At 38.4% G+C, this 25,925-nt stretch overlaps 6 protein-coding genes across 8 annotated transcripts; 3 read left to right on the top strand and 3 right to left on the bottom strand.

The window, feature by feature from the left end:
- The first annotated feature begins 98 nt into the window (after positions 1 to 98).
- On the top strand, positions 99 to 3,317 carry LOC127264546 (pentatricopeptide repeat-containing protein At1g77360, mitochondrial). Its single transcript, XM_051294140.1, has 3 exons — positions 99 to 2,019; positions 2,201 to 2,464; positions 2,936 to 3,317. The coding sequence occupies exon 1, from the start codon at positions 576 to 578 to the stop codon at positions 2,016 to 2,018; it is 1,443 nt and encodes a 480-aa protein (XP_051150097.1). The 5' UTR covers positions 99 to 575; the 3' UTR covers position 2,019; positions 2,201 to 2,464; positions 2,936 to 3,317.
- Positions 2,762 to 7,262, bottom strand: LOC127264532 (pentatricopeptide repeat-containing protein At2g41720). 3 transcript variants are annotated; one of them, XM_051294118.1, is made up of 10 exons: positions 6,837 to 7,262; positions 6,185 to 6,357; positions 5,850 to 5,955; positions 4,549 to 5,658; positions 4,344 to 4,449; positions 4,056 to 4,260; positions 3,843 to 3,975; positions 3,644 to 3,748; positions 3,323 to 3,443; positions 2,762 to 3,255 (listed from the first exon to the last, which is right to left on the bottom strand). In XM_051294118.1, exons 1-10 carry the CDS (start codon positions 7,203 to 7,205, stop codon positions 3,236 to 3,238), a joined length of 2,448 nt encoding a protein of 815 aa, XP_051150075.1. In that variant the 5' UTR covers positions 7,206 to 7,262; the 3' UTR covers positions 2,762 to 3,235. The 3 variants fall into 3 exon arrangements, with proteins under 3 accessions (XP_051150075.1, XP_051150066.1, XP_051150084.1); XM_051294109.1 differs by having other exon boundaries at positions 2,762 to 3,100; positions 6,837 to 7,261; XM_051294127.1 differs by lacking the exon at positions 2,762 to 3,255 and having other exon boundaries at positions 3,644 to 3,717.
- A 2,074-nt stretch (positions 7,263 to 9,336) lies between these two features.
- Positions 9,337 to 10,966, top strand: LOC127264427 (uncharacterized). Its single transcript, XM_051293962.1, has 2 exons — positions 9,337 to 10,599; positions 10,826 to 10,966. The coding sequence occupies exons 1-2, from the start codon at positions 9,337 to 9,339 to the stop codon at positions 10,964 to 10,966; spliced, it is 1,404 nt and encodes a 467-aa protein (XP_051149919.1).
- A 1,468-nt stretch (positions 10,967 to 12,434) lies between these two features.
- LOC127264735 (villin-3-like) lies at positions 12,435 to 18,514 on the bottom strand. Its single transcript, XM_051294240.1, has 23 exons — positions 18,373 to 18,514; positions 17,558 to 17,705; positions 17,340 to 17,439; positions 17,190 to 17,258; positions 16,864 to 17,100; positions 16,596 to 16,773; positions 16,389 to 16,521; positions 16,139 to 16,298; positions 15,914 to 16,061; positions 15,727 to 15,827; positions 15,498 to 15,656; positions 15,354 to 15,422; positions 15,215 to 15,283; positions 14,979 to 15,116; positions 14,714 to 14,842; positions 14,456 to 14,603; positions 14,305 to 14,315; positions 14,091 to 14,231; positions 13,887 to 14,012; positions 13,742 to 13,804; positions 13,383 to 13,644; positions 13,068 to 13,300; positions 12,435 to 12,986 (listed from the first exon to the last, which is right to left on the bottom strand). Exons 2-23 carry the CDS (start codon positions 17,611 to 17,613, stop codon positions 12,873 to 12,875), a joined length of 2,844 nt encoding a protein of 947 aa, XP_051150197.1. The 5' UTR covers positions 17,614 to 17,705; positions 18,373 to 18,514; the 3' UTR covers positions 12,435 to 12,872.
- Positions 18,515 to 20,145: 1,631 nt separating this feature from the next.
- LOC127264936 (protein N-terminal glutamine amidohydrolase) lies at positions 20,146 to 22,068 on the top strand. Its single transcript, XM_051294547.1, has 6 exons — positions 20,146 to 20,280; positions 20,555 to 20,660; positions 20,755 to 20,832; positions 20,951 to 21,081; positions 21,436 to 21,560; positions 21,762 to 22,068. Exons 1-6 carry the CDS (start codon positions 20,189 to 20,191, stop codon positions 21,920 to 21,922), a joined length of 693 nt encoding a protein of 230 aa, XP_051150504.1. The 5' UTR covers positions 20,146 to 20,188; the 3' UTR covers positions 21,923 to 22,068.
- A 482-nt stretch (positions 22,069 to 22,550) lies between these two features.
- Positions 22,551 to 25,799, bottom strand: LOC127264931 (probable glycosyltransferase STELLO2). Its single transcript, XM_051294532.1, has 4 exons — positions 24,976 to 25,799; positions 23,594 to 24,833; positions 23,387 to 23,513; positions 22,551 to 23,172 (listed from the first exon to the last, which is right to left on the bottom strand). Exons 1-4 carry the CDS (start codon positions 25,439 to 25,441, stop codon positions 22,705 to 22,707), a joined length of 2,301 nt encoding a protein of 766 aa, XP_051150489.1. The 5' UTR covers positions 25,442 to 25,799; the 3' UTR covers positions 22,551 to 22,704.
- Positions 25,800 to 25,925: the final 126 nt, after the last annotated feature.

Raw genomic sequence — 25,925 nt, forward strand, 5'->3', positions numbered from 1 at the left:
GATAGCCCAATACAAAATGGAAGCCCAAGACCATTTACAGCTAGGCCCGGCCCGAATCTCACAACTCCCACGCCCTCCCGGGCTGCCATTTCTCACTCTTATTCTCATTGCTCACAGTGACCACCGCCACCGCCACCGCCACCGCCATCGCCATCGGCGCTGCAACTTATGGTATCGGAATTGCCTCCACCTGAAACTTCCTGAGCCGAAGCTGATACGGCGAGATGAAAGAGCAATTTCCTAGATTGGTCAAGGGGATTCCTCCATCCCTGGGGTGGAGCGGAAGAGCTTGCACCTCGGACGGTTGATTTTGGTCTTGGTAATGATCGGTAAATCGTACGCTTAATCTGATTCTCGTTAATCCGTTTCGAGAAGCTAGACATAAGAGATACTTTTAAAGCAAGGTATATTAGCCTGTGAATTGCTGTTATGGTTATCGTGCATTGTGCTTGGGAAGGAGTTCTGTAGTTGCATATCATAGTTTGGGTGAGATTGGAATTTCGGAAGGATTAAATTGAAATACTGAATAGGAAGTTGGATTAGGGTTCTGGTTGGACTTATTCCACTCCTCCACCATGCTAGCAAGGATTCACTGCTACAATAGATTCTTGTTTAGACATGTTACTGTCAATAGGCTTTATTGTTCAGGAGAATCGATGCTGGATTCATGTGATGTAGCTAAAAAAGTCTGTAAAATTATGGTTTCATGTCCCAAAATAGGCATCAATGCAGCGCTAGACCAGAGTGGCATTCGAGTTTCCGAAGAGGAAGTCGAAAAGGTTCTTGAGAAGTTTGAAAATGCTGGAATGCTGGCTCACCGATTCTTCGAATGGGCCGGAAAGCAAAGAAACTATGAGCATAGTGTAAGAGCCTACCATTTTATGATCAAGTCATTAGCGAAGATAAGACAGTACGAAATAATGTGGGATTTAGTGAATAAGATGCGGAGCAAGGGAATGCTGAATGTCGAGACCTTTTGTATTATCATGAGAAAGTATGCTCGAGCTCAAAAGGTGAATGAAGCAGTTTATACGTTTAATGTAATGAAGAAATATGATATGCCGCCGAATTTGGCTGCATTTCATGGCTTGTTGAGTGCTTTGTGCAAGTCAAACAATGTTAGGAAGGCTCAGGAAATTTTCGATGCCATGAAGAACCAATTTAGTCCCGATTCGAAAACTTATAGCATTTTGCTAGGAGGGTGGGGAAGGGCTCCAAATTTGCCGAAAGCTAGGGAAACTTTTAATGATATGGTTGATTCAGGCTGCAATCCTGATATTGTGACATACGGGACTCTGGTTGATATTCTCTGCAAGGCGGGTCGAACGAATGAAGCACTTGATGTTGTCAAGGAGATGGAGTTCAATGGCTGTCAGCCGACGTCTTTTATATATAGTGTTTTGATACATACATATGGGATTGAAAATAGAATCGAGGATGCTATAGATACATTCCTTCAAATGGAGAGAAACGGCGTACAGCCTGATGTGGCCTCGTATAATGCCTTAATCAGTGCATTCTGTAAAGTCAAAAAGTTCAAGAATGCGTATAAGGTGGTGGACGAGATGGATACAAAGGGAGTGAGACCCAATGCCAGGACTTGTAATATTCTAATAAACGGATTGATTGCTAGTTCAGAGACCGACGAGGCCATAAAGGTGTTCCGCAGGATAACTAAAGTTTGTGAGCCGGATGCAGAGACATATACCATAATGGTGAAGATGTTCTGTGATCGAGATGAGATAGATATGGCTTTCAAGTTTTGGAAATATATGAAATCGAAGCAGTTTTCTCCGAGCATGCACACATTTTCTATACTTATTAATGGGTTGTGTGACAAGGCCGATGTTTCCAGAGCTTGTGTTTTGATGGAAGAGATGATAGAACGAGGAATTCACCCGGGAAGGCATACATTTGCAAAGTTGAGGAAATTACTCTTGAAGGATGGGAGAGAAGATGTACTTGAGTTTTTACAGGAAAAGATTAACCTTTTGGTCAAGGAACCTCTGTGTGATTGAGGTATTGTACGCGTCAAATTACGAAATCATTCATTTTTTTCACTTGATCTGCATTGTTGATGTTATATGATGATTCGAATATGCGCACACGCTCGATTTTTCGTTCTATAGTTTAAGAAAAACTTGAGTCCACTACATATGCTATACTGAATGTTCTAAAAAGTATTTCCCTTTTTCTGCAGATTGTGTCCTTTTGATTCATATTGCTGAAAGTTGGTATCCTCAAGATCAAGCCCTCTGATAACCTTTCAAGAACAAAAATCTTTTGTGATCTGTATCCGCAGTTCAAAGGCGTATCTGTATAGTTGTTTCTTACAACTCATGAATGTCCATTTTGTAACGCCTAAATTTCCCGGGTTCCAGCACCAATTGACGGCCGGAATTTCCAGTTACGGACAACAAGTTGTTCAGCAAAGGCCCTAGATTACAATGGTATAAACCATGTGGTAAGAATGTTCTACTTTGTCTGGAAGCCATGAATCCTTCACACCAGTTTACTTTCTGTATATACTTAATGCAATCTTCAAAAAGAAACAGGAAGATTAAAAAGGTAGCTTTCTTGAATGTTCCATTTTCTGAATTTGTCGGCTTCTTCTTCTTCTGTGGATTAAGTTTGGCAATGAAGATGTCTTCGATATTAATTTTTGAAATCAAATTAGTACTTCATTATATTTGAGCCGGAATTGAACTCTTTGCATTTTTCGGATGATTAAACTCTGAATAAATAACATAGGCTATGCACAAAGGAGAAAGATTATGGTTCTTATATCTTTCAGTACTAGTTGAATATACAAATAAGAACCTACTTTGATCAATGTGCCTCATTAGTTGAAAGATTCTTCCTTTCATCATGTTTTATCATCGTCAAATAGCGCTACTATCAATATGCTTCCTCTAACTGTGTTCATCTCCTTCAGAATCTTGATGTATATTTGAAAGGCTTGTTCGCCGGGTAAATGAATAGCCTCATCCATTCGCCTCAGCTGCTGTTGTGCTAACAATAAACGCATTGGTGGTGAGGGGAGGACTTGATGTTGAATCCATTTTTAAGGTATGCTGATCCGATTTCCTCTTCAAAGATTCTGTCCAAGAAACAAAATCATGTCTAGAAACACCCGAGAATAGAGCAGACAATTCGACAATAACTGAGTCATGGGTAGAAACAATCCTTATAACTGAGTCATGGGTAGAAACAATCCTTAGTTCGAACTTCATCCTTAGAATGTTCTTCCATTTTCTGTTATATATAGAACTTAGTTTTCTTTCAATTATATATAAAATGACCCTTATCTTGTGTTACCTACCTATTCGCCTTTTTATGATTGCGGCATTCTCAGCTCCCGCACTTTTTTGTGCATAAGAGTATATGTTGTTGTATATTTGGATTGTAGGCGGTATTCCTGCATCTTCCATCCATTGCATCACCTGTCGGTCAAGAATTTTGAGTCACACAATCAACAATCTTTGCTGGTTATGTTTCAATAAAAGTTATTATCTAGTAGAAACTCTTTTCGGGATCATAAGTTTTCAATTATTCGAGAGCGCCATGCATTATATATGAGAAAAAACCGAAAACTAGAGATGATAGATGAGAAACACACCGAAGAATAAAGTTGAGAGCTTACCTCAATGTATTTCTTCCAATGCCCGGAAGCTAAAAGATTCTTTAATAAAACTTCATATGTCGTGGCGCTAACTTCTGCACCCGATGCAACTATCTTTAGAAATAACTGTACGGATGATGGGAAGGATGAAGCTATCGAAGCTAAATCAACAGCCAATGCAACATGCAGAAGGGAAATTCACTGGTCGAATCACGATTACCTTCATCATAGTGTCGATCTTTCCAGCTTTACCGAAAGAATGAAGAAGATGATTCAATGTTCCAACCGATATTCTCAGAAGGGATGCCTCCATCATTTGAATAACTTGAGTGAGGGTTTTCCAATCTCGCAGACTTAAAACAACATAAGATAGAATGACTTAAAGGTACCAACTCGAAGGCGCACCGAACAAATTACTTAACAAACAACTTACATGGTACAAGCCGAAACCATTTCAAACAAGACTGCGTCAATAAATGGGATCTGCCGGTCGCTCATGAACTTGGCAAGATGCAGAACTTTATCTGGTTGAGATCCTCGATTGCACGCTCTCATCAGTGCCGCACAAGCTATTGAGTCCGGTTGGATGCCATTCAGCTCCATTTCTCGAAACAATGTAAAAGCTTTATCCCAGTTTTCTGCACACATTTTCCGAGTTAATCTCAGACCATGTTCTTGAACAGAGCTTGCTCAATCACCATTTGAAAGTGTGCGAACTCACCTGCAGTATTATAAGCATGTAGCAATGTCGTATATGCAATGACATCAGGATGCAAACCATCCATTTTCATCATGTCAAACAGCGATTCAGCTTCAGCAAGTCGACCCTGGAAGTAAACGAAAGGAAGAATGGGAAAATGGAATGAAAAATCAAGAACAAAATATAAGTTCCGGCAACGAAAATTTACTCATCTAATATTACTTGCCTGTTTGCTATAGGCGCAAATCGAAGAAGAATAAACCTCCCGTGTCAATGGAATCTTGAGATTCCTCATTTCAGCTAGAAACTCAAGTGCTTCACTGTACTTCGACATCTTGCAGCAGCCGTTTATTAAAATGGTAAAGGTAACAGAATCAGGTCGAGCCTTCTTTTTCGTCATGCTCCTATATAAAGCTAGAGCTTTGTCGTATTCCCCGACATTCATATAGCTCCCGATAGCAGAGTTATAGGCAAATGTATTCAATTCTATGCCTCGCAGCTTTGCAGCCTTAAGTATGGAATCGACCTTCACCTTCTGAGAACAGCGACCGCAGGCAGCCAAAAGGGAAGTAATTGAAACAACATTTGGACGTAATCCAACTTGCTCCATTTCACGCAACAATTCCACTGCTTCGGCTAGAAGACCATTAGATCCGTAGGCGTCAATCAGTGCATTGTAACTCACCAAATTCGGTTTACAGTTGTTTCTTCTCATCATGTCGAATATTTCCCTGGCTTTCTGGGGTTGTTGTGATCTTCCGAAGGCATTAAGTAAAGTTGTATATGATACCACATCTGGCCGGATACCCTTCTGTTTCATCTCATTGAAAATTGCCAAGGCAGGTTCACTCATCCCAAGTGAAGCGTATGCACCGAGCAATGCATTGTACGAAACAATATTAGGCTTCTCACCCTCTGAAACCATTGTGTTGAAAACAGCATGACAGTTTTCAACCTGTCCACAAATAGAGTACATATGCATGATGCTAGTATAGGTCACAATATCAGGACGGCATTCTGACCTTTTCTCTCTCATTGAATAGAACACCTTAATAGCTTCGTCGTAATTTCCAACCTTGACAAGGCAATGTATCACAATGTTCAGGGTCGTAGTATCTGGTCGGATCTTTGTACCCTTCATTAGCTCAAAATACGACAGCGCTTTTGAATACTGCAACCCAGTTTTATATGCAGATAGAATGATGTTGTGAGTCACCAGATCAGGCCCGACTCCATTATCTGTCATCTGTTTACAAATTTTCAGGGCCTCCCTCCAATTGCCACTTGATCCACACGCATTGATCAGATTGTTATACGTTGATCTGCTTGGAGCAACCTGTAGATGTAGAAAAAGAAATTTGAAATGATTTCAGAAAACCAAGCAAAAAAAAAAAAAAAAACAGAGAGCCTTAATAGAAATGTACAGAGGTTAAAAACAGACCAACCAAACAGTAAATATAGTGAAAAGAGTGAAGCTCACATCATAACCACAAAGATTGATTATGAAGGAGAAATATAAATACACACAGCTGCACGAAGCATGTCTTCCATGATATTGAGTCCCCAGCGCCACTGACCGGCTCGTCCATGTGCGTGGATAAGGGCATTGTAAGTTTCAACATCGGGTTTGCACCTAAAAGAAGTAGCAAGCAACTAAGTGATAATAACAATACTTTACTGCAGTATGATGAAGTTTTAATGTAATTTTCACTTAGTTCTAGGAGTATAAAAGGATGCAATCCAAAGATCATTGGAGCCTGTTGTCTGTAGTAGATAACTTCATTTATTTCCAATAACAAGTAACACTGCACTTGATAAATAAATGTCGCAAAGGAAAAGCAACATGGTGCAAACAGGCATACCTCCATTTTTGCATCTCGAAATATAATCCACGAGCCTGGTCAATACGACTATGTCGAGCATGGAGCCTGATCAGCATATTGTAGATGTCATTTCTTGCCCGGTAATTTTTTTGGTTTTTCAGCCAATTGAAAACTTGATTACTATGTTCTATATAACCCAATTGAGTTATCTCCTGCACAGCAAAGCAGGGGTTCTCTTAAAATTTCATTATGCATCGAAAAAAAATGAAAAAATAGTTATAGAAAGTTTGAGTTCTAGAATCATAACAAAGTGATGGGAAAAATAAAAAACACAATTACGAAAAAAATTGGAAGCAAAAACATATAGCTGAAGAAAACACCATGGCTAGCTGTAAATACATTGCCTATAAACAGTTCTCTCCCAAAATAAGCAGTAGAAGGCATCATATAATAAGAACTACCACAGAAGTCTGAAGCTGATCAATGCTTAGATTTTTTATGAGTGCAGAATGAAGTTTCAATAAACTATATGCTGGAGCTGCTAAGTATGAAATAATGACATATAAAGACTGGTATTCGCATTGTAAATTGTTCATAAATTTCAAAATTGAATTGCATTCTCAAAAGCAATCAGATTCCTCGATAAAAAAAGCGGAGAATAATGATAATTAAGCAGATTGGGAGAAATTACCTTAATTAGAACAGGAAAATTTTTGCGAGCGAATCTGCCAGCCCAGCGGTTCAACACACCCTCGACGTCTTCCCAGTGGTTAAGCTTAATTATCCTCTCCACCACCTCGGAGATAGTCCAATCCCTCTGATACCGGTCTCCTTCAACTCTCAAACGATGCCGTTTCGGGAGGTCGGACTTCTGGATACCGGAGATTCTGGTGGACAATTGATGTGTCCCAGCGTCGTAGTCCACGTGAGCTTGTTTTTTCTCCTCGAACGGGTCGAGAGTCTTGGAATTGGAGCAATGGATCACTGAGGGAGCTTTCGAAGGGGACCGAGGCTTCGGCGGCGGGGCGAGGAAGGTGCACTGGTGGTGCACGGCGGCCATAACGGTGGAGATAAGCACCGTACGCTGAATTCCGACGTCTTATCGTAAAATAAAATAGGTACATAAATAAAACGTAGTTATAACTAAAAAGCGTTTTTCAATTTACTAATTTTTACGAAAATCGCGTTTTATCTGTACGGACTCCTGGGCTTGAAAGAATCGTTGGAGGCCCATTCATAATTGGGCCCAATTGCACATTTTGGCGAATAGTTAAAATAGATAAATAAATAAAGCGTCGTTATAACTAAAAGCGTGTCCATTTACTTATATTTACAAAAATCGCGTTTATAAATCTGTATGGACTTCTGGGCTTGAAAGAATCGTTGTAGGCCCATTCATAATTGGGCCCGATTGCACATTTTGGCGAATAGTTGGAGAAGCGAGCTCTCTGTCGCTATTGAATTATCAAAATATTGTACATATAATATCCAAAAAAAAATTGAAATATCAAATTTTTGATATATTTAAATCTTCGGTACGGTATTACCAAAAAAAATTAAAAAATAAGTTGTGTCAATTTATTAATTTTAGTATTATAATATGAATGTAATAATTATAAAATTTATGCATATTGAAGATGGCATTACGAGAGGTAGCGAGCGCCTACCGACCTGGGAAGCCAGCACCGACGGTTGATTGCAGGTCCAGGCGCTCGAGGTCCACGTGCCCGTGTCTCTTTTTATTTCTTCACAGGAATTCTGCAGTCCTGCTCCTGTATTTATTTCTTGCCCCACTTATATTTATAATAATCGGAAATTAATTTTTAAAATATAGCACAATTTTAATTAATTAATTTATTTAATAGTGATTTTTAAATATTCGTGGGATGAAAAAAATATTGATTTATAATATCAATATGTTAAATATCTATCCATTAAATTATAATTTAAAACATTTCTAAAGTTTCTTGTCCAATATGTGTTTAAATAAATCATCTTCATTTTTTTAAGAAAAATAAAATTATATGTTTAAAATATATATTGCAACTTTTATATCAATGGTATGGATTTTTCTTTAAGATTTAAAAAATATATTTTTTAATGAAATTATCTTAAAATCAATTAATCATGCTAGCATATATATACACATTAAAATTGCCGATAAATGTAACATCAAAAAATTAATATGCATCTTTGTGGGAAGAAATGAACAGCATTAAATTTGTACTTTTATTTAGAGGTTACACAATTTATATATATATATATGTATATATATTTAAAGTATCAGGTCTAACAAGTATGTTTGGTTTATACTGTAGTATAAGAACAACAATTTTCAATATATATTATAAAATATTTTCATATTTTTATAAAATAAAATAAAAACAGGACAAGTTAAAGTAAGAACTGTAAACAATACTACAAGTCTGCAACATATATAAGATTATGGGACTAAATAATTTTCAATTGTTTTATTTATTTATTCATGTAAAAATGCTTCAAAAAATGCTATTATTGTTATTAACTTATTATTGTTGTTGTTTGCAATAAAAAGCAAACATCACGTGTGAATACTTCAAAACAATAAAATATAATATAATATCCAAACCAGTCTAATTTATTATAATGTTAAACTATTGACTCAAAATTCAAAATTCAAAATTACAATAGTGGCCAATCTACGGAGTATTAAATTGTTAACCTTTTTATAATTTATGCTTAATGTAATATAAACTCAATCCAATCGCATGAATCAATTGGTTTCAATAATAAAATATACGCGGGGTGTGTTTTTAATTTGAAATATTATTAATGGCACATATAAAAACTATATTCATAATAAAAAAATTACTATTTTTTTCTTAAAAAAAATAAACATAATATATATTGCATATATTATATTTTCTTATAATAATAATAATAATAGAAAATTATTTATTGGAAAAAAAGCAAGGTAGTTAAAACTTATTTTAGGGCATTTACCATCATCGGCTACAAATATGCATACACAAGATTCTCTCAGACTCAGATATATCTCTACTGCAATAACATTCATCAAGTTTTCAGCTCTGCACTCTCCACAGTATATATACATATATATATATATATCCTAGAAAGAGACTCTGAAAGCGATCGAAACAAGTTGAAGAAGAAGAAGAAGAAAGATTGGAGAAAATAAAATTCAGACAAGTATGGTTCTGAGAAGCAAGAACAGCAGCATGGAAGCAGCTGGCCATGGATGGAGAAGAATGGGATTCCTCTTAATCTTCTTCCCTGAAGAAGATAACAATAATAATAATAATTATACTAATAATTCCCCAAATCATCACACCAGAAAACCCTACAATTATTCAAATTTCCATTTTCTCCAATCCACTCTCTCCATCTCCATTTTCTCCCTCTTACTGTTCACCGGAATTCTTCTCTACATATTCTCCACCCTCCCCTCCGCCGCCGCCGCCAACCGCCGCTCCTCCGCCTACACCACCGTCCCTCGCCGACAAATTCCCCGGCCGCCGCCGCACGCATTGCAAGGATTGGGCATTCTCTACCGCCGCGGCGTTCGGGCAATGGCCGACCTCATCGTCGCCCACGCCGCCGACTCACTGAGTCTACACGAGCTCAGGCTGTTCCTCCGACTCTTCCACCGATCCACCGCCGCTTCCAGATCCGATCTTCTGATCATATTCCCGACGAGATATCGATCCTCCGCCTTCGACGACGTCGTTTTGCAGGAGAACGACGCGTTTCTGAAGATGTTAGCTCTCTCACTACCGAGTTCCGACGCCGCGGCGACTCGCTCCGGCAGACTCAGTAAGAGGGAAAGCGGCGAGACGATATGGGGAAGAAGAACTCGTTCCAATTCTACGGAGTCACTCACTGAGTCGACTCGGACGAGTTACGGCTCCGTAGTGGGCTTCGACGTCCAGGAGCTCGACCCGGAGAACTCGCTATCCGGATTCATGGACAATCCCTCGATCCGGTTACGCAGATGGGCTTGTTACCCGTTGCTACTGGGTCGGGTCAGGCGAAATTTCAAGCACGTAATGTTAGTCGACATGAAGGAGTTTTTGCTACTCGGTGATCCGCTCAACCGGGTCAGGACCCACAGGCCCGAGTCAGTTATTTTAAAATCCACGGCCCTACCAAGGAACGTAAAGAAGAACACGATCAAAGATCCTACCCGGGTGAAACAGGTTAATCCGGGTATTATAATGGGCGGGTCAAGAGGGATCCGTAGGCTGGCCGGAGAAATGCTGACGGCAATCGTTAGAGCGTCGGTGGAGCAGCAGACGAGGAAGAAGAACCCGTTTACCGAATCGGATCTTTTCAACCAACTCGTTCGGAATGAATATGTTTTAAAGAACGTGAACGTCGTCGTTTCGACTGAGTCAGTGCCCGAGCTGGGTTCGGGCTCGAAATCGGGGCCCCATTTGTTGACGAAGAATTATAGTGTGATTAGAAGAGGGTATAGTAGTAATTTCGTACATGTGCTAATGAAGCAGACTTGTTCATTTCCCGAAGCTTCTAAAATTTACAGTGGTTGTTAATTAATTACACGTACTATTCTTTTTGTGCATACACATCTGCCATAATAAAAAAAATTAAATATAAATAATTTTATTTTCTTTTTTCCTTTTTTGGTTAAAATCAACTGAGATTCTGGTTTCTTGAATTTAGTTGCAGCGGTCAACTGTGTTATCTGACAGTCACATCTTGACCGTCAATGAAGACGATGAAGTCAGGATTAACGGTGGCAGTGAGCTTTCACGGACAGCATCCGTCACCGCCCGTCACCGTGTTTATTGCCATGCACGTTGACCAGTAATTAATAGGAGTAATTCTATTAAATTATATGAATAGCAAATTTAATGAATTTTTACCAAACCCACTGAAATTTGGATTCAATTTTTGTTAGGTTCAGCTACACATAGGGTTTAGAAAAATTAAACTAAGAATAAAATTGACTAGCAGATAACTTACACCAAACATAAATATATAAATATATGTGTATATATAGACAGTCAATTACATTGCATTGTTTTGTTTTATTTATTTTTTTAGAAAAAAATAAAAATCTGCATTTTGGTTAAGTGGTTGAGACAGAGAAGCGAGAGGGGTGGGTTCATATCATAATATCATTGTTGAATTTTCATCACACGATGCAAATGCAATGAAGAGACGAGAAATGCCACCGACGAAAATAGTGAATTCCACGTGGCGTCATTTGGTTGGGCCACATTTATTTTCATTACATCAATAATAATAATAATAATAATAATAATAATAATATGAAAGGCCTATTTTGGGTGATGGCCACACGAAAGCTCGCCATCCCACTTGACAGCCACTCTACTATTAAAAAACACTTTTTTTTTTTTGTTTATGAAAATGATTATTTTGCATTAATTTCTGAAATTTATTTGCAGCTTCATATATAGGTATAGATATACACACGTATGTGTGTGTGTATGTATGTATGTATTGTACGTATGGTGATGGCCTACGTGTATCGATCATATGACGACAAAGAAAATCCAAATCCACCCTATACGAATAGATACAACACTATAGACCGGACAGCCCCCGCCTTCTGTTCTGGGTGCCTTACTCAAGTTTAGTTTAAATAGAATGTCTTATGGTATATATAGAAAAATAATAATGTATATTATTTTCTTAGAGAGGATAATTTGTATGGTAAAATATTTAAAATTGAAGTTTAAAAGAACACATTCTATCCATTTCATTTTACCCCATTTTCGAAATTTTGTTCACTATATATATATATATATATTAATTTCTAATTTCTTACTAACAACAATAACATATAGAGATATATGATTATTATATGAACAAACAACATGGCAATACTATCATTTTAGAAAATAAATAATACTAGTATATGATAATAATATTAACAACATATCAATACAAATAAAATGTAGTTAATACTATGTTTTTGGATGAATATATGTATATGTTAAATACTTAAATACAAATAATTATATTAGTAATATAAAAATACAAAATTTTTCTTTGGTATTAATAATTTTGTATCACAAAAAATAATTGAGTGAACCTAATCGGGACAGGACCAGGAATATTTCATTCTATTCAAAAATTTCATATGGACAGACAGATACCATTTTGGGACCAAATAAAACACGGCAACGTCCAGTCACCCGCTACACTTATCATATAGTAAACTCAACTACATAAAAATTTTGGAATTTTTAGATAATCTTCTTTATAATTTAAAAAATTATATATTTAAAATTACAATAAAATCTTTTACATAAAATAATAATAATAATCTTCACTCAAAAGCATTCATCTTTGAATTGATTACAAGCACAACAAACATATAATCCCTAAAGTTCGATAGCACGCATATTATCTACACCACACATCTCTTCCCTTCTCGTATACAGAAAATGCAATAAATTAAATATACACAACCAATAACTCAAAACGTTCGATCACAACCAACACAACAAACAAACACACATCGTACATACAGACCAAATCAAAGAATCAAACCTGCCAACTACAGCAGCAGCAGCCGCGCCGTCGTCGACGCGAGCAAACGATGAGAAATAAAAACCATTCATCATAATCGAAAACCATTACCGACTTGACGATGCAGACAGCGACAAAAAAATCGACACCGAAGAAACCAGCCGTAAGAGTCGACGTACCGAACAAATGGAGCGACCCAGCTGGGTTCCTAGAAGAGATCGAATTTCTTCTTCTGCATGTCCTGCTTCCATTTCGGAAGCTTATAGAACGCATCCTTCGTGATACCGAATACCGAGCTGAACTCTTCGTCCGATAGGTAAGCCTGCAATCGAAATCATTGTCGTTGTAACGAGTGAAAAGAAATTTTTTTTAAAAAATCGATGAATATCAATACGGCACAAACCTCTCGGCGCTTGAAATCGATCCCCGTAACAGGGTTCTCGGATTTCGCCTTCAACTGCTCGTAACTGAATGTAACCTGAGAACCTCCAGAGCCTTCCTCGTACTGGCCGAGTTCGGGTTTCGATATCGAATCATCACCGTCGGTTTCAGAAGCAGGTTCGATGTCGGTTTCATCGATTTTTGAAGCTTCTGTGGAGTTTTCGCTCCCGACCGCATCTTCGCTTTTAACGGAAGCTGTAAACAGAATCTTCGCAAATGAATTGAACAACGATCGAACAACGACGAAGGGTAATCAAGAAATTCTTACAGTACATACCGGGAGGGCTGGCTTCTTGCGAAATTCGACTTGGCCGTGCGGATGAAGCTTCTGGAGATTGTTTCTTTTCGGCCGTAAGAACAGACGACAATGCCGCGACAGCAGCAGCTCTCTGAGAGGAGCCCTGACTTCTTCCTCCCGATTTTGATCCAGACCCAGTTTTCGGCGACGGAGTCGAACTGAAGGCAGAGTTTAAAGCAGCTAAAGCTGAAGCTCGTTGAGTTGGGCCGCCGTTGTTGTTCGAACTATTATTCGACTTCTCCTGATCATCAGACAAGGCAAGCGCTCGTCAGCAATTGTAATAACCGGGAATGCTGATTCGGACAGGAGCGGTTAAAAAGGATCGGCTGTAAGATTACCTCGGAACCATGACCGGCACCGAAGAGTAGCATAACTTTCTTTTGAAATGAATTCCCGTGCGCCTATTTGTTTCCCAAACGATGGTTAGAACATTACATGAATGTAATAGGTATGGACAGGCATAAAGTATAACCTGAGACGTACGTTCGATTTAGCTTGATCCCACGAAAAATACGCTGTGAAGAAGCTCGGCTCATTTCCTTCGGTCACTTTGTAGAGTGGAACTTTTAGCGATAATCCCTCCAATGCAGAAGCTAACTCAATGTATTTCTACCATAAGCAGCACAGTTAATATAAAAAAGATAGACAAAATTTGTTCAGAAATCGAATATGTAATGTTTTCGGCACCTGCCCGATTTCGAAAGAAGTTTGCTTCTCTTTAGGATCTACAGATTGGCCGACCCAAACAAAAACTTCAGCGTGTGTGTCGAGTATCAATACGTCTTCGGTTAGAAGGTCATCTTGAGCAAAGTTATATATTTCTTCCACCTGAAATTGGAACGTAAATTAGAGTCATGCGTCAAGGAATTTGTGATGAGATTTCCAGCCAGTACATACGCACCTCGAATTTTCCTGGTAACGAATTCATACGGTTGCACGAGCATCAGTAAAAAAAAAAACAAAAATGGAGTGACCGTAAGATTAGATCAACCGAGATTGGCAAACAGATTTCTTTCGAAAGGATTGTATAAAAGTCGAAAAAAAAATTTCACCTTTATTGAACGAGTATGCAAACAAGTGGGGATCTCTAACAACCTCGTTGGACGTCTTCTTGCTCGTGTAGCTTTGTTTTCCTCCGAGAGCAAACCAAAACGACGAGATCTCAGTTCCTTCTTTAGTGTGCTTGACAGGTGACCCCGGCTAAGTTCACGATCGAACATGAAGTTACCGATAGTAACAAAAAATGTAAGAAAAAGCTAGACATACGATTCTTGCGCTTGATAAATGGTTTCAGTTTGTGAGAAAATTACCTTCAGAAACTCAGCGACTTTCGCCGCCAATTGTTGCTGCTCGAAAGTGGCTTGATTACCATGCCAACTGAAAAGCGAATTCCCGGATTGAAGCAGAAAACATTCGAATGAATTCAACGACGTTCCCACCTATTACAATAAAAATTCCAACATCAGATTCAACAAGTTTCAGGCCAAACTTACGACATTAATCTCAGACGTTGGTAAAGAAATAACAAATGTTCATAAAAACTTTAACGAGCACTATCAAATTATCGGAACTCACTGCATCAACTTGAACAACTTGATTGTTGTGAGGAGAAGTGCCCGATATACGAATGAGCGCAACACCATCCAAGGTGTATGTCTCGTCGTTTAATCCCTTGTCGGCAATATAGTTCTTGTAACTAGAGCTTTTTCCGCCCTAGCGAAATAATTCAATGTAGTAAGAAAGAATAAGTCACGAGTTATTACATAAGTGCTGACGGCATTCTATCCCTATTCAAAGTCGTAAAATCGCACCTTAAGAATCACCATCGGCTCAAAGATCGCGACAAACTGCGGTGGCTCTTTCCCTTGATATATCCGACCCTGGAGAAACCACAAATTTCTTTTTAGTTTTCAAAAATCATACATTGAGTTAAAATGAGGTTCAACGTACCAACACCGGCTTCCCTTTCAGCGAGTTATACATCATCATCGCTAGTTTCATAGCTGTCTCTTGATCGTCCTAAAATCGAGAACATATTCATTAGCTCAATCATTAATGTAATTTGTAAGAGTCGTCGATACTAATTCTTACTACCTTAACGCTGTCTTTTCCAATCCAACAGCACAAATAGTAATCGTCTTTCCTTTCATGAGAATGGTACGTGTAGAGAACGATGTAGCAATCTCCTCCGTAAAATTTACCAATGTCTTCGCTAGGCACCGCCGTTTTCGCGCCACGATCAATGCTCCAAACCTGGAAACATACGTTATTCATTATTCACCGTAATCTGACGCCGTAAAACGTTTTAGGAGAGAAATTAGACCTCCATCTTTCCACCTCCTTCGAGCAACGGAGGGACTTCCTCGTTCACGGGGGCACTTTTACTTGCTCCTTTCACGGCACCGCCTTGTTGCTTTAAAAGAGCTAAAAACAAATTCGACGGATGAGTTTTTGTAATTCGAAATTCAGTTCGACAAAAACGTGGGAACATCATGTGAGATTGCACATACCTGCGACTTTCCCGCGCCCCTCTTCAGTAACTGGAGCCGAACCCGACGGCCAGGAGCCGAAGTTTGATTTGAATGAATGGGTCTCGTAGCCTTGAATAAGGCGAGTGATACGCGTCGACTTCGGCCTGTTTTGGCCGGCCACAAAATCCTGAGTTTCATTCGAATGTGAGCTTCGAGTAGATAATAAAAAGACGTATATGAAAGCTCGAGCATTGAATAGTTCACCTCGGCAGTTTGAATAGCAGCCTTCCTCTCGTCGACTTGAGTTACCCGTCCAATCCAAACGAATACGTCAGCACCGCAATCCAACAAATAGCATTTGTTGTTTTCGAGCAGCGACTTTGAAATTTCGCCCTCGACTTTCTCGACTTTGCCATTAACGATACTGCCACAGAACGGGTCGCAATGAATAGTTTTAAATCAAGATTACGAAGACTAAAACGAGAAAACATGAATGAGACGTAAAAAGAAATACCAATAAAGTTGGGGAGAAGTCTTCTCTGCGACAATATCGTCGTCGGTAGAAACTTTCTTGCCAATTGGGGCAAACCCGCCAAAGAGGACCCAAAATTCACCGGAATCAGTCTCGGCTTGTAGCTTTCCGTCGTCTGAAGTGTTTGTACAAAATCAGAAACAACGACAAGAATACATAAAAATCAAAGATCCAAAAGACTTCACTCACCAACAATGGCGACGTCGCATGTCCCGTCGTGATACTTCTCCTTCAAAAACTGAATTACTTCCAACGCTTTCGCCCTTTCCTGAATATTGGAGTTTGCGCCGTTGAATTGATATATCTTATCCTTGGTGTCGAGAATAAAAACGTCATCATGATTCAGCGAGGATCGCGAAAACGGGACCTGCATGAAAATGAAAAGGCAAACAATATTCACACGTATGTAATGAATCTACAAGGCAGTAAAGTTCAATGTAAGAAATGCTAAACCGACCTGCTTCAATCTAACAGCACGCTTTCCCCTACAAACATACAACCGAGTTTCAAACTCTTCTTCTTCAGGTTTCGTAAATCCCGATGCAACGCCGCCTTCCAGAGGAATGATGCACGGTTTAAAGTACGACAAGAATTTGTCCGATTCATGCCCCTGTAATTCTCGGTACTGCACAGCACGACCGCCGAGCATGGCGTCGAGTTCAACAGTTTTGATTGCTGCAGTGCCAGCCTCATCCTAAGAAATTGAAGACATTCAAATCCAAGTTCATATACGCAAAATCATTACATTAAAAGATTATAAAGACAAAACACATTTCCTCCTACCGGGCTAGTATCCTTTCCGAGCCAGAAATGTATGTCATAAAGATAAGCGCCACCCTTGCCAGGACTCGTCTATATACGAAGCATTAGATACATTAAGTATTGATTAAAAAGAAATACACAATCTAAAGATTTATCTTATTTTAACTGTACCTGAAGAACAATGTAAGAATCTCCAGAGTAGAATTTGCCATAGTCGGATTTTGGCAAAGGGATGGGAAGGAAGTTTTCGATTCTCCAGATTTCGGTTCCTCTGCACACGCATTAAGTCGAACAGGTATGGCATAGAGTAATATCATCTAAGATGAATGTAAAAAATCGAACCTTTTTTTTTAAAAAAAATTATTTATAGCTTCTATATGAAAGGATACACTCTCTGACCGGCTCCCTGAAAAGCAGGTTCCAGAGTTTTGGCTGAGCTAGACATTGTGAAATATCCTTACAGAATTTCGAAAGGAAACCAGATGCCTCGAGCTTTCAATGATCGTCCAATTATACAGAATCCAAAGCTGTAATAAACTGGCGAGAACAAAAGGTGTCGGCAAAACAGGCATACAGGAAACAGCATTCTCAAGTTATGGCAGCACAATAGACACGAACGCTATGGAGAACTAATGTGTAAATATTGCATTATACAACAATCAGTCATATCCTTTGTAAGAACAACCGTTGTAATTATACAGACAATAAAAATAAATTAAGAGCTCAACTCTGCAACCGAACCATTGAACATTTCTATTGTTGTTCATAATATTGATGCACAAAAGCAGTTATAATTAGGCAAATTCATCATGGTTGCTGTTGATACTTGATAGTTCATTCGAAGCCTATAAAAAGGTATTGAATACCTGAATTTATGCAATTAAATAACATAGTTTGCAATAAAATTAAACCCCATACATATGTCAGATCAAAAACCTAAAAGACGTTTAAAAATCCCCAATCAACAATAGCTCTTAAGTTAGAACAGGAAACAAAACTTGAAACTGCAACTCAACACAGAGTTCGATTCTCTAACATTTGCTATTTCAATCGAAGAATTAAAAATAAATATGTAAGGAAGTGTGGAAGCTGAGGCAATCTAAGAAAGCACAGGTGATTAATCAAAGATAACATATTTTCAGATCAATCTTTAATTAGATGAATTAATCGAATCGAAGACTGAGATGAACTAAACAAAACCTACCTCGTAATACCTCAGATTAACACAAACTTACACTGAAACAAACAATCAACTACCAGAATCCAGAATCAAAACTGAGAATCTAAAAGAAGCAGAATCGATCAAGAAATAGAAAAGAGAAAGGATCTAAAACCGTAGCACCAACAAATTCGATCAACAAACCTCAAAAAGATCTCTTTAAATTCTATCCGTTTTCTTCCAAAACTTTTACGAAACGGGCGGTCTAGAGAGAGAAAATGTGGAAAAAGAAAAAGGTTTCGTTTTTATAGGAAGGAGAGGAGTACAAGCAGAGCTGTAATTAAAAAAAAAAGGTTTTATTTTAGGAGTACGTTTTGGTTGGGTTTGTTCGGTTGTTTGGATTTTGAGTTGGGATTTGAATAGTAAAAATTTTGAATTTGAACAGTGATATGATGTGATATAAATAGGGGTTAATGTGATATTTTGAATGTAAAATTTATTTTAATATAATATAAAAAATAAAAAATATGTATTTGATATGACGTTTTTAGGAGAAAAAAATGGGATGAATAGTTAGACACACTCTTTATTTATTATTGAAAACCAAAAAGAGCAGTGAATAATTACTATTGTTTTATTTATTTTTGGTTCTTTATTCTTCTTACTCTTAAAATCTCATAAATTTATTTAAAATCTCATAAATTTATTTCCACTTTTCACCTTTTTGAGATTTCATGCAGAAATTTTGTTGGAGTATAATTTTTTTTCAGACACAACACAATTTTTTATTTCTTGTAATTATTATTTTTTAAAAATTTTTGAATGAAAGCTATGATACAGTGTTTTATAGGTGAGAGAAATGTGGCAGCAAAAGGCAGTCCATGATGAATATTACACCGCTTTTTTTAATAAAATAAAATCATAGCATTTCTTTATTGATTGTAATAAAATTCAAGATTTTTCTTGACATATATGTATTTTACTGAAAAGCCTGAGGCTGAGGGTAATATTTGATTACATTCATCACTAAAAAAACGACTTGAGCACGCAATATTAATTCAAGTTAAAATTTTCGGACAGCGACACAAATATAAATATATATATATGTATATGTATATATCGTTCTATCCCATTAATGAAAAAGATACTATTTTTCTTTATTGCTAAAAAATATCGCAGGTAACATCATTTTCTTGTTGCTTCTAATCATCGTTGGCTTCTTGTAATAATAAGATATCAAAGGAGAGAGAAAGACGGCTTACATATTTCTAGATACAAACAAAATTAAAAATATAATATATATATATATGATTCTACATTTCAATTTTTAGAATTTTGAGAAAATATATATATATATTTACTTTGTATTTAGAATATAAATTAATGTTATTCAACTTATGAAAAAACAATATAAACTAAAATTGAAAAGTAACGGGAGAATTATACCGAACGGGACGGAAGAAGTATTTCTTTGTATATTCCATAGGTGTGGAAGGGACGGGACCTCCGGTCCTAGAAGACTCTCCAGCCTGACATGACCAGCGGAGGTCCCTCAGATTCCAATAAAGGACCCAACATGTCTTTATCTTTTCACTGCACCCATCACTCACTTCCGCTTCAAAATTTTCTAAATTAAAAAATAAATAAATAAGAAAAACAAATTTATACAAATCATTTGGGTTGGGCCTTAATCGTGAAAGTGGGCTTTATTATGTGAGTCTTACTGGTGGGCCTTTGAGAGAAAATTAGGCCCAATATGTAAAGCCCATTTGGAGCCCCATTTTTATATAAAGCGCTGAGAATTGAAATGGTGTCGAAGGGACGCCTCTGCGCGGAGGGGGAGAAATTGAAATCGGGGAAAATGTCGACTTTGGATTTGGCTGCAGCTTCGTCCTTGTCGTCGGATGTTGAGCCACGGGGAGGTTTTCGTTTTCAGCACACGCCTTATTACTGGTGAGACACTGCTTGTTTGTTCTGTTTTTTGTTATTGTTTCTTTTTTGCTTTGCTTGTTGTTTACTTGGAATAATTTATTGGCGGCGTTTCGTATGTATCTCGATGATGGCGCTGATATATTGTTGCGGGGAATTCTTTGTGGTGTTAGTTTAGTAGCCCAACGGAACTTTGGATTTTATGCAATTGATGAACATTATTGGTAGTTGTCGATGATTATCTCTATAGTAGATGATTTTGAAGCACTTCTTCTTCTTCTTTTTGATACTGTAATAGCGAGGAGAATGTGTACTTGCTATGCAAGAAGCTAGCAGAGGACGGTATAGCGAAGTCGGATGCTTCTGATCTTTATGTAGTGTTCATTTCCAATGAGAAAAAGCAGGCAAGTAGTTTTGGTGATTCACAATCCATTTTTCTTCACTCCTGGTTGATTGATTGATATCATAGATGAATTCAATTTCCTTGACTTTGATCAGATTCCATTATGGTATCAGAAGGCAAGCCATCGAGCTGACGGGGTAATCCTATGGGACTATCATGTTATTTGTGTGCAAGTAAGCAAACATCCGATTCTATTATCTCATCTAGGATGTGAAAATAAATGCACCATTTTTTTAACAATATAGAAGAAATGCTTTTTCCATAACAATATTTTAATGATGTGTATTGCAGAAAAGAAAAGAAAGCAACTTGCCTCATCTAGTGTGGGATTTAGATTCAAGTCTTCCATTTCCATCTCCATTATCGAAATATGTAGCAGAAACTTTCCGGCCCTCATTTCAGCTATTTTCAGAGTTTCAGAGGTACGACTAATTAATTGCTATCCTGAAATGATGTTGGGGTATTATTTGGTTTGTTGAATCTAATTTTTATTTTTTTATTTTTTATTTTCTAATGCAATGAACACAATGTAAAATAAATTTGTATTGGTAATCAAAGCTGCAAGTCAAGCAAATCTGAATTTACTTGGCATTATTAAAGCTACTGATTCTTTTGCATCAAAATCCATTCGAGTCCATCACACACACAAAATAAAATAAAGATACAAGAAGAAGAATTAGAGACTATCTATTCTGTAATTTCTTTGGTATAGGGTAAAAAGCTTATTTTGGGAAAGCCCTTTTCATTGTTACAAATGGCTGGTTCGATAATTACAGGGTTTTCCGGATTGTTCATGCGCCAATCTTCCTACCAGCTTTTGCATCCGACAGACGACATATGAAAGATTCAGCTGGAGATTGGGTTTCTCCACCACCACCATATGATGCAATTGTTGCTCAAGGTAAAACTTGATAATTTTTTCATGCTTAAAATCCCATTACGCCAAAGTTCTTAAATCATTAAGATGCAAACCTATGATATGATTAATTCGACAATTAGCATAAACTTGGAGACACCTCCCTACTACCAGTAGTAAATAAATTGCGACGAATTCTTGGAATAGTATAATGGTGGATTGTTTTTCGACACATTGGTTTTACAGATGGGACTGTTCATAACTTGAACGAATACTTAGAAATGTCCTCTGTCGATGTTCTAAAAAGCGTTGGAGCCGATGCCGTAGATGCTGTTTCGTCCCAAAAACTAGGTGTGCTGCTGAATGACAGCCAATTAGAGGAACTGTTTTCTCAGGTTTCCTCGTAATTGTCTATTTATAACAACATTTTATGCAGAAAACTGCAAAGGATATTTGCATAGGACAGTGTGTTATTTCTTCTGTTTTTTTTTTTTTTTTTTCTTTTTTCTATTCAAATAGTGAATCTATTACTACATACAGTCTTTGATGTTCATCTTCGTTGGCATAAATCCATATTATTAGTGTTTTTTAAATTTGGTTTGATTTGGTATTCAATTAATGTTAGATAATATTCAAAATTCGAATTATAAACTTCGAATCAAATATATTCAGAAATCTGAAATTGTTATTTTTTATAAAAAAAAGTAGATGAATTTATTAATAAACAAATAATATATAATAAATAAAAAACATTTACATGTCAAAATTATGTGACATTTAAGTATTAAAACACAATGTGTACAATATTAAATTTGTTCAAATTTTTAGTATCGATCAAAGGTGTTAAAATTTCTATCCGGTTCAATTCAAAAAACTTCAATTTCAATTTAATTCAAAATAGATTCTTAAATTTCGAATAGTTTGGTCACTCCCACTCTAGGGACAATAGGAAAATAGAATTTCAAAAAATACCTCTCCACAATCATTTTCCTGTTTGAGATATACAACCAAAAAATAAAAATAAAAATAAAGAGCTAAGGAAGAATGGCCTTCCTAAAGAATAATACAAACTGAAATGTGCAGTGTACATTTTTTTTTTTGTTATCAAATGGTTGTCTTCCTGGTCCATGTTTTACTGTTTTTCTAACTCTCCTCTTTGAGGTTCTGTAAATCTTTCCTTGTCCCAAAATCAGACCAACTCCATCAACAAGGGATCTCCGGCAGCCATGATTCTTACAAGCTTGATGAAGTCTTGTTCACTCGACACCTTCCACGGGTGCACCGCCGGCGCCGCCGCAGAATAAAATGACGTCGAATTCCCCTGTGGCTTCTGCTTGTATTTCATCGAGCTGAACACCGAGTCGAAATTCTGGGGCGAATCCATCGCTAGAAAGAACATCGGCATTGCGACCTTGTGGTGCAAATCCAAATCCCCCACAAGACCCACGAGATCGACGTAGTCTTGCACAAATCGACGAGGAACGTAGAACACCTCCGAGTTGCATACGACGAGGCTTTGCTCGTCTTTTACGCCCTCCTTGTAATTGACTTGCAAGTGAGCCGGCATTGTCCCGACGACTTTCTTCACCACGTCCGCTTGCTTGGTGAACCATTCGGCGCTTCCCGTGGTCGACATCGTTGTCCAAGATTTCGATACCTACATACATTCAATTCTATTTAGACAGAGAGTTTTGGAAATTTTTTCAAAATTTTGAGATTAGTAAGACTTTCGTGTATTTGATGTGATATTTTTGAAAAAGTTAATTCAGATTGAACAATATCGAAAGTTCCAAAAATATCTCTGTAAATAGAGTTTGATCTTTCTCGATCAAAACTTTGCGATGAGATCGTAACTCTCTAAGGCTATTTACCTTGTTAGTGATCCAAAGCTTCGACTTGTCGGCGTGGAGCAAGTTCCAATAGTTAAGAACCGTATCGTCTTGAAGAAACAAGAACCCGTCCGCGCTCGAATATCTTTCAAAATACTTCGGCAAGTACCTAAATGCGATGCAATAAAACATGAATAACTCGGGAATTTACAAAAACCCAACGGCGCATGCATAGAAGCGAGTACGTACTTGTAGACATAGTCGAGCTGCGCTTCGTCCACGACAAGATCGTCGTTTTTGGTTGACGACAATATAATGACCGTCTTAAATATTCGTCCGTACAACAATCGCCACTCCAACGCAGTCCGCTCGACAGGTCCGGCGCAGTACATAATCAGCACAACATTCCCGAAACTCTTCCTCCACGTAATCAAATTCCCAATCTCGTAATTCACTTTCCCGATCTCCTCGACTCCGAGATGCACCGACGGTAACTTCTGCGGCACAAACTCCTTCCTATCCCCATGCCCGATATTCGCTCTCGGCCGGTCCAATTCAAGCGACATCAAACGCGGCTGCTGGTACCCGACCGCAAGCAAATCTTGCAGCCAAGCCGCCGTAAATTGCACGTCTTTTTCGGTCCAAAATCCCTCCTCGGCCATCACGTAACTCAACTCCAATATTTTCTCGAACAACCGGTGCTTATTCGATCTCCACGACACCAAGAAATTAATCAAACGACCCACATTCACGTGGAGATCCTTCTCCTCCGAAAACGGATACCCTTCGATCGTATCCGGCCGATGTACAGTCGGAGGGTACACGACGACGTACCCGCCGAGCTCCCACAAAATCCTCTGCGCCCAATACCCCCTCAAGATATCCGACGCCATTGTGCTAACCGAAACTGGAAGCATTAGCCCCCAAAACGCCGCCGAATGAAACAGCGTATTGAACGAATTCACCGGCACCATCGTGCCCTGAGGCAACGCCACTTTCGGCGCTTGATCGTCAAACCGAATGTCGAACGCTTCCAGCTGAGCTTTTCTAGTGAAATAAAACACCGAATCAACGTCGGGTAGGCCGTTCGATATCCCCTGCTGTATGAACTGCTTCCCGCCGAATACTTCCGTGTAGAACTCCTCATGTGCGATGTTTCCGACATTTTCTAATGGCAGACCTCGCGGCCAAACGGATCTTTGCCCGAAATGGATGTAAGGATTGACCACAGTCCTGTTTGGATTCTCATGGCTGTATTGTAAGATGACCTCTTGTCTTGCGGCCTCGCCGAACAATTCTACGTCGAAATACTTACCTACATTGTTGTCGATTATGTCGCCGCGATCATCGACGTCGTAGATCTTCTGAGCGCCGTGCTGTATGGCGAATAGATATCCGACTGTTTTACGAACATATGAATCGAAAGGCAAGTAGTTTATGACTCTAAAGGATAATTCAGCTTGCGTTTCCAATGATAGATAAATTGCACCTGTTTATTGGCATTATGTGAAGAACAACAACATTAAGCTAAGACAAAACAGAAATTGGCAGAGATCATGATCATCATCGTCAAAAAGAGCAGCAAATATTTGAATTGGAAACTGAAATGATTATAAATATGTATGTACTACCTTTCAATTTCCAGTCCTTTGGAGTGTTGGAATTCCCAATGGCGAGGAGCTGCCAGCCCTTGATTTTGGAGATTCGAATTAGGGATTCTGAGGGGTAATTGGAGACGGAAACGACGATCCATTTGTCGGATCGGAAGGAGGAGAAGGGGGTGGATTTGTCGAGAGTGCGTGGGATGGAATTCCAATTGATTTTGGGGAATTTGGGATGGATTGAGCGGGACTGGGTGGACTGGATGCAGAGGAGGGCGGCGGCGTCGCCGCCGGCGGTGGAGTAGTTGCGGAGGAAGAAGAGGGCGGCGACGGTGGTAATTAGGAGGAGAATAGTGACAATCTTGAAGAGGTTGTCGGAAGCCCATGCGGCGAGATCGAAATTCTTGGTGGGAGTTGAAGAAGAAGGGATTTTGGGTCTTGACTGGCGATGATTTTGGGGTTTTGCGGCATCGTCGACGCGATCTTGGACGAACATTGCTGCTCTCTTTCTTGTCTGGATGGATGGATGCCTTTAATTCAATTAATTAATTCGAAGCTCAACAGCAGCACAAAGAGGAAGAAGATGAAGATGAAGGACTGGCGAGTGACTGAGTGAGTTTAGGTTCTTGACTCGGTGGAGCTCAGTAATAGATTGACTACTAGCTTGATCTGGAAGGGGGTGGGGTAGGGTGGGGGGGGGGGGGTGGTCTAGGAGGTGCCGACAGGGGAGGGGGAAAGTGGGTTTTTTGCGTAAGGATTAATGGAACAAGTTGCAACAAACTTATGTTTGGTAAGAAGATGGAAAAAGTACAGCAAAGCTTAGGAGAGAGAAAGAAGAGAGAGAGTGTGGGTATTGTCTTCTTCTTCTCTTCTTGTTCTTCCTTTCTTACATTACCAATGAGTGTTCTGTTTATTTAATTATATTCTAGTTTTTAATGTTTTGTTTGTTGTGTTTAATTGTGTATTTTTAATGATAATAT

Source organism: Andrographis paniculata, unplaced genomic scaffold, assembly GCF_009805555.1.
Source record: "Andrographis paniculata isolate CXL003 unplaced genomic scaffold, ASM980555v1 Contig17END, whole genome shotgun sequence".
Taxonomy (NCBI): Eukaryota; Viridiplantae; Streptophyta; class Magnoliopsida; order Lamiales; family Acanthaceae; genus Andrographis; species Andrographis paniculata.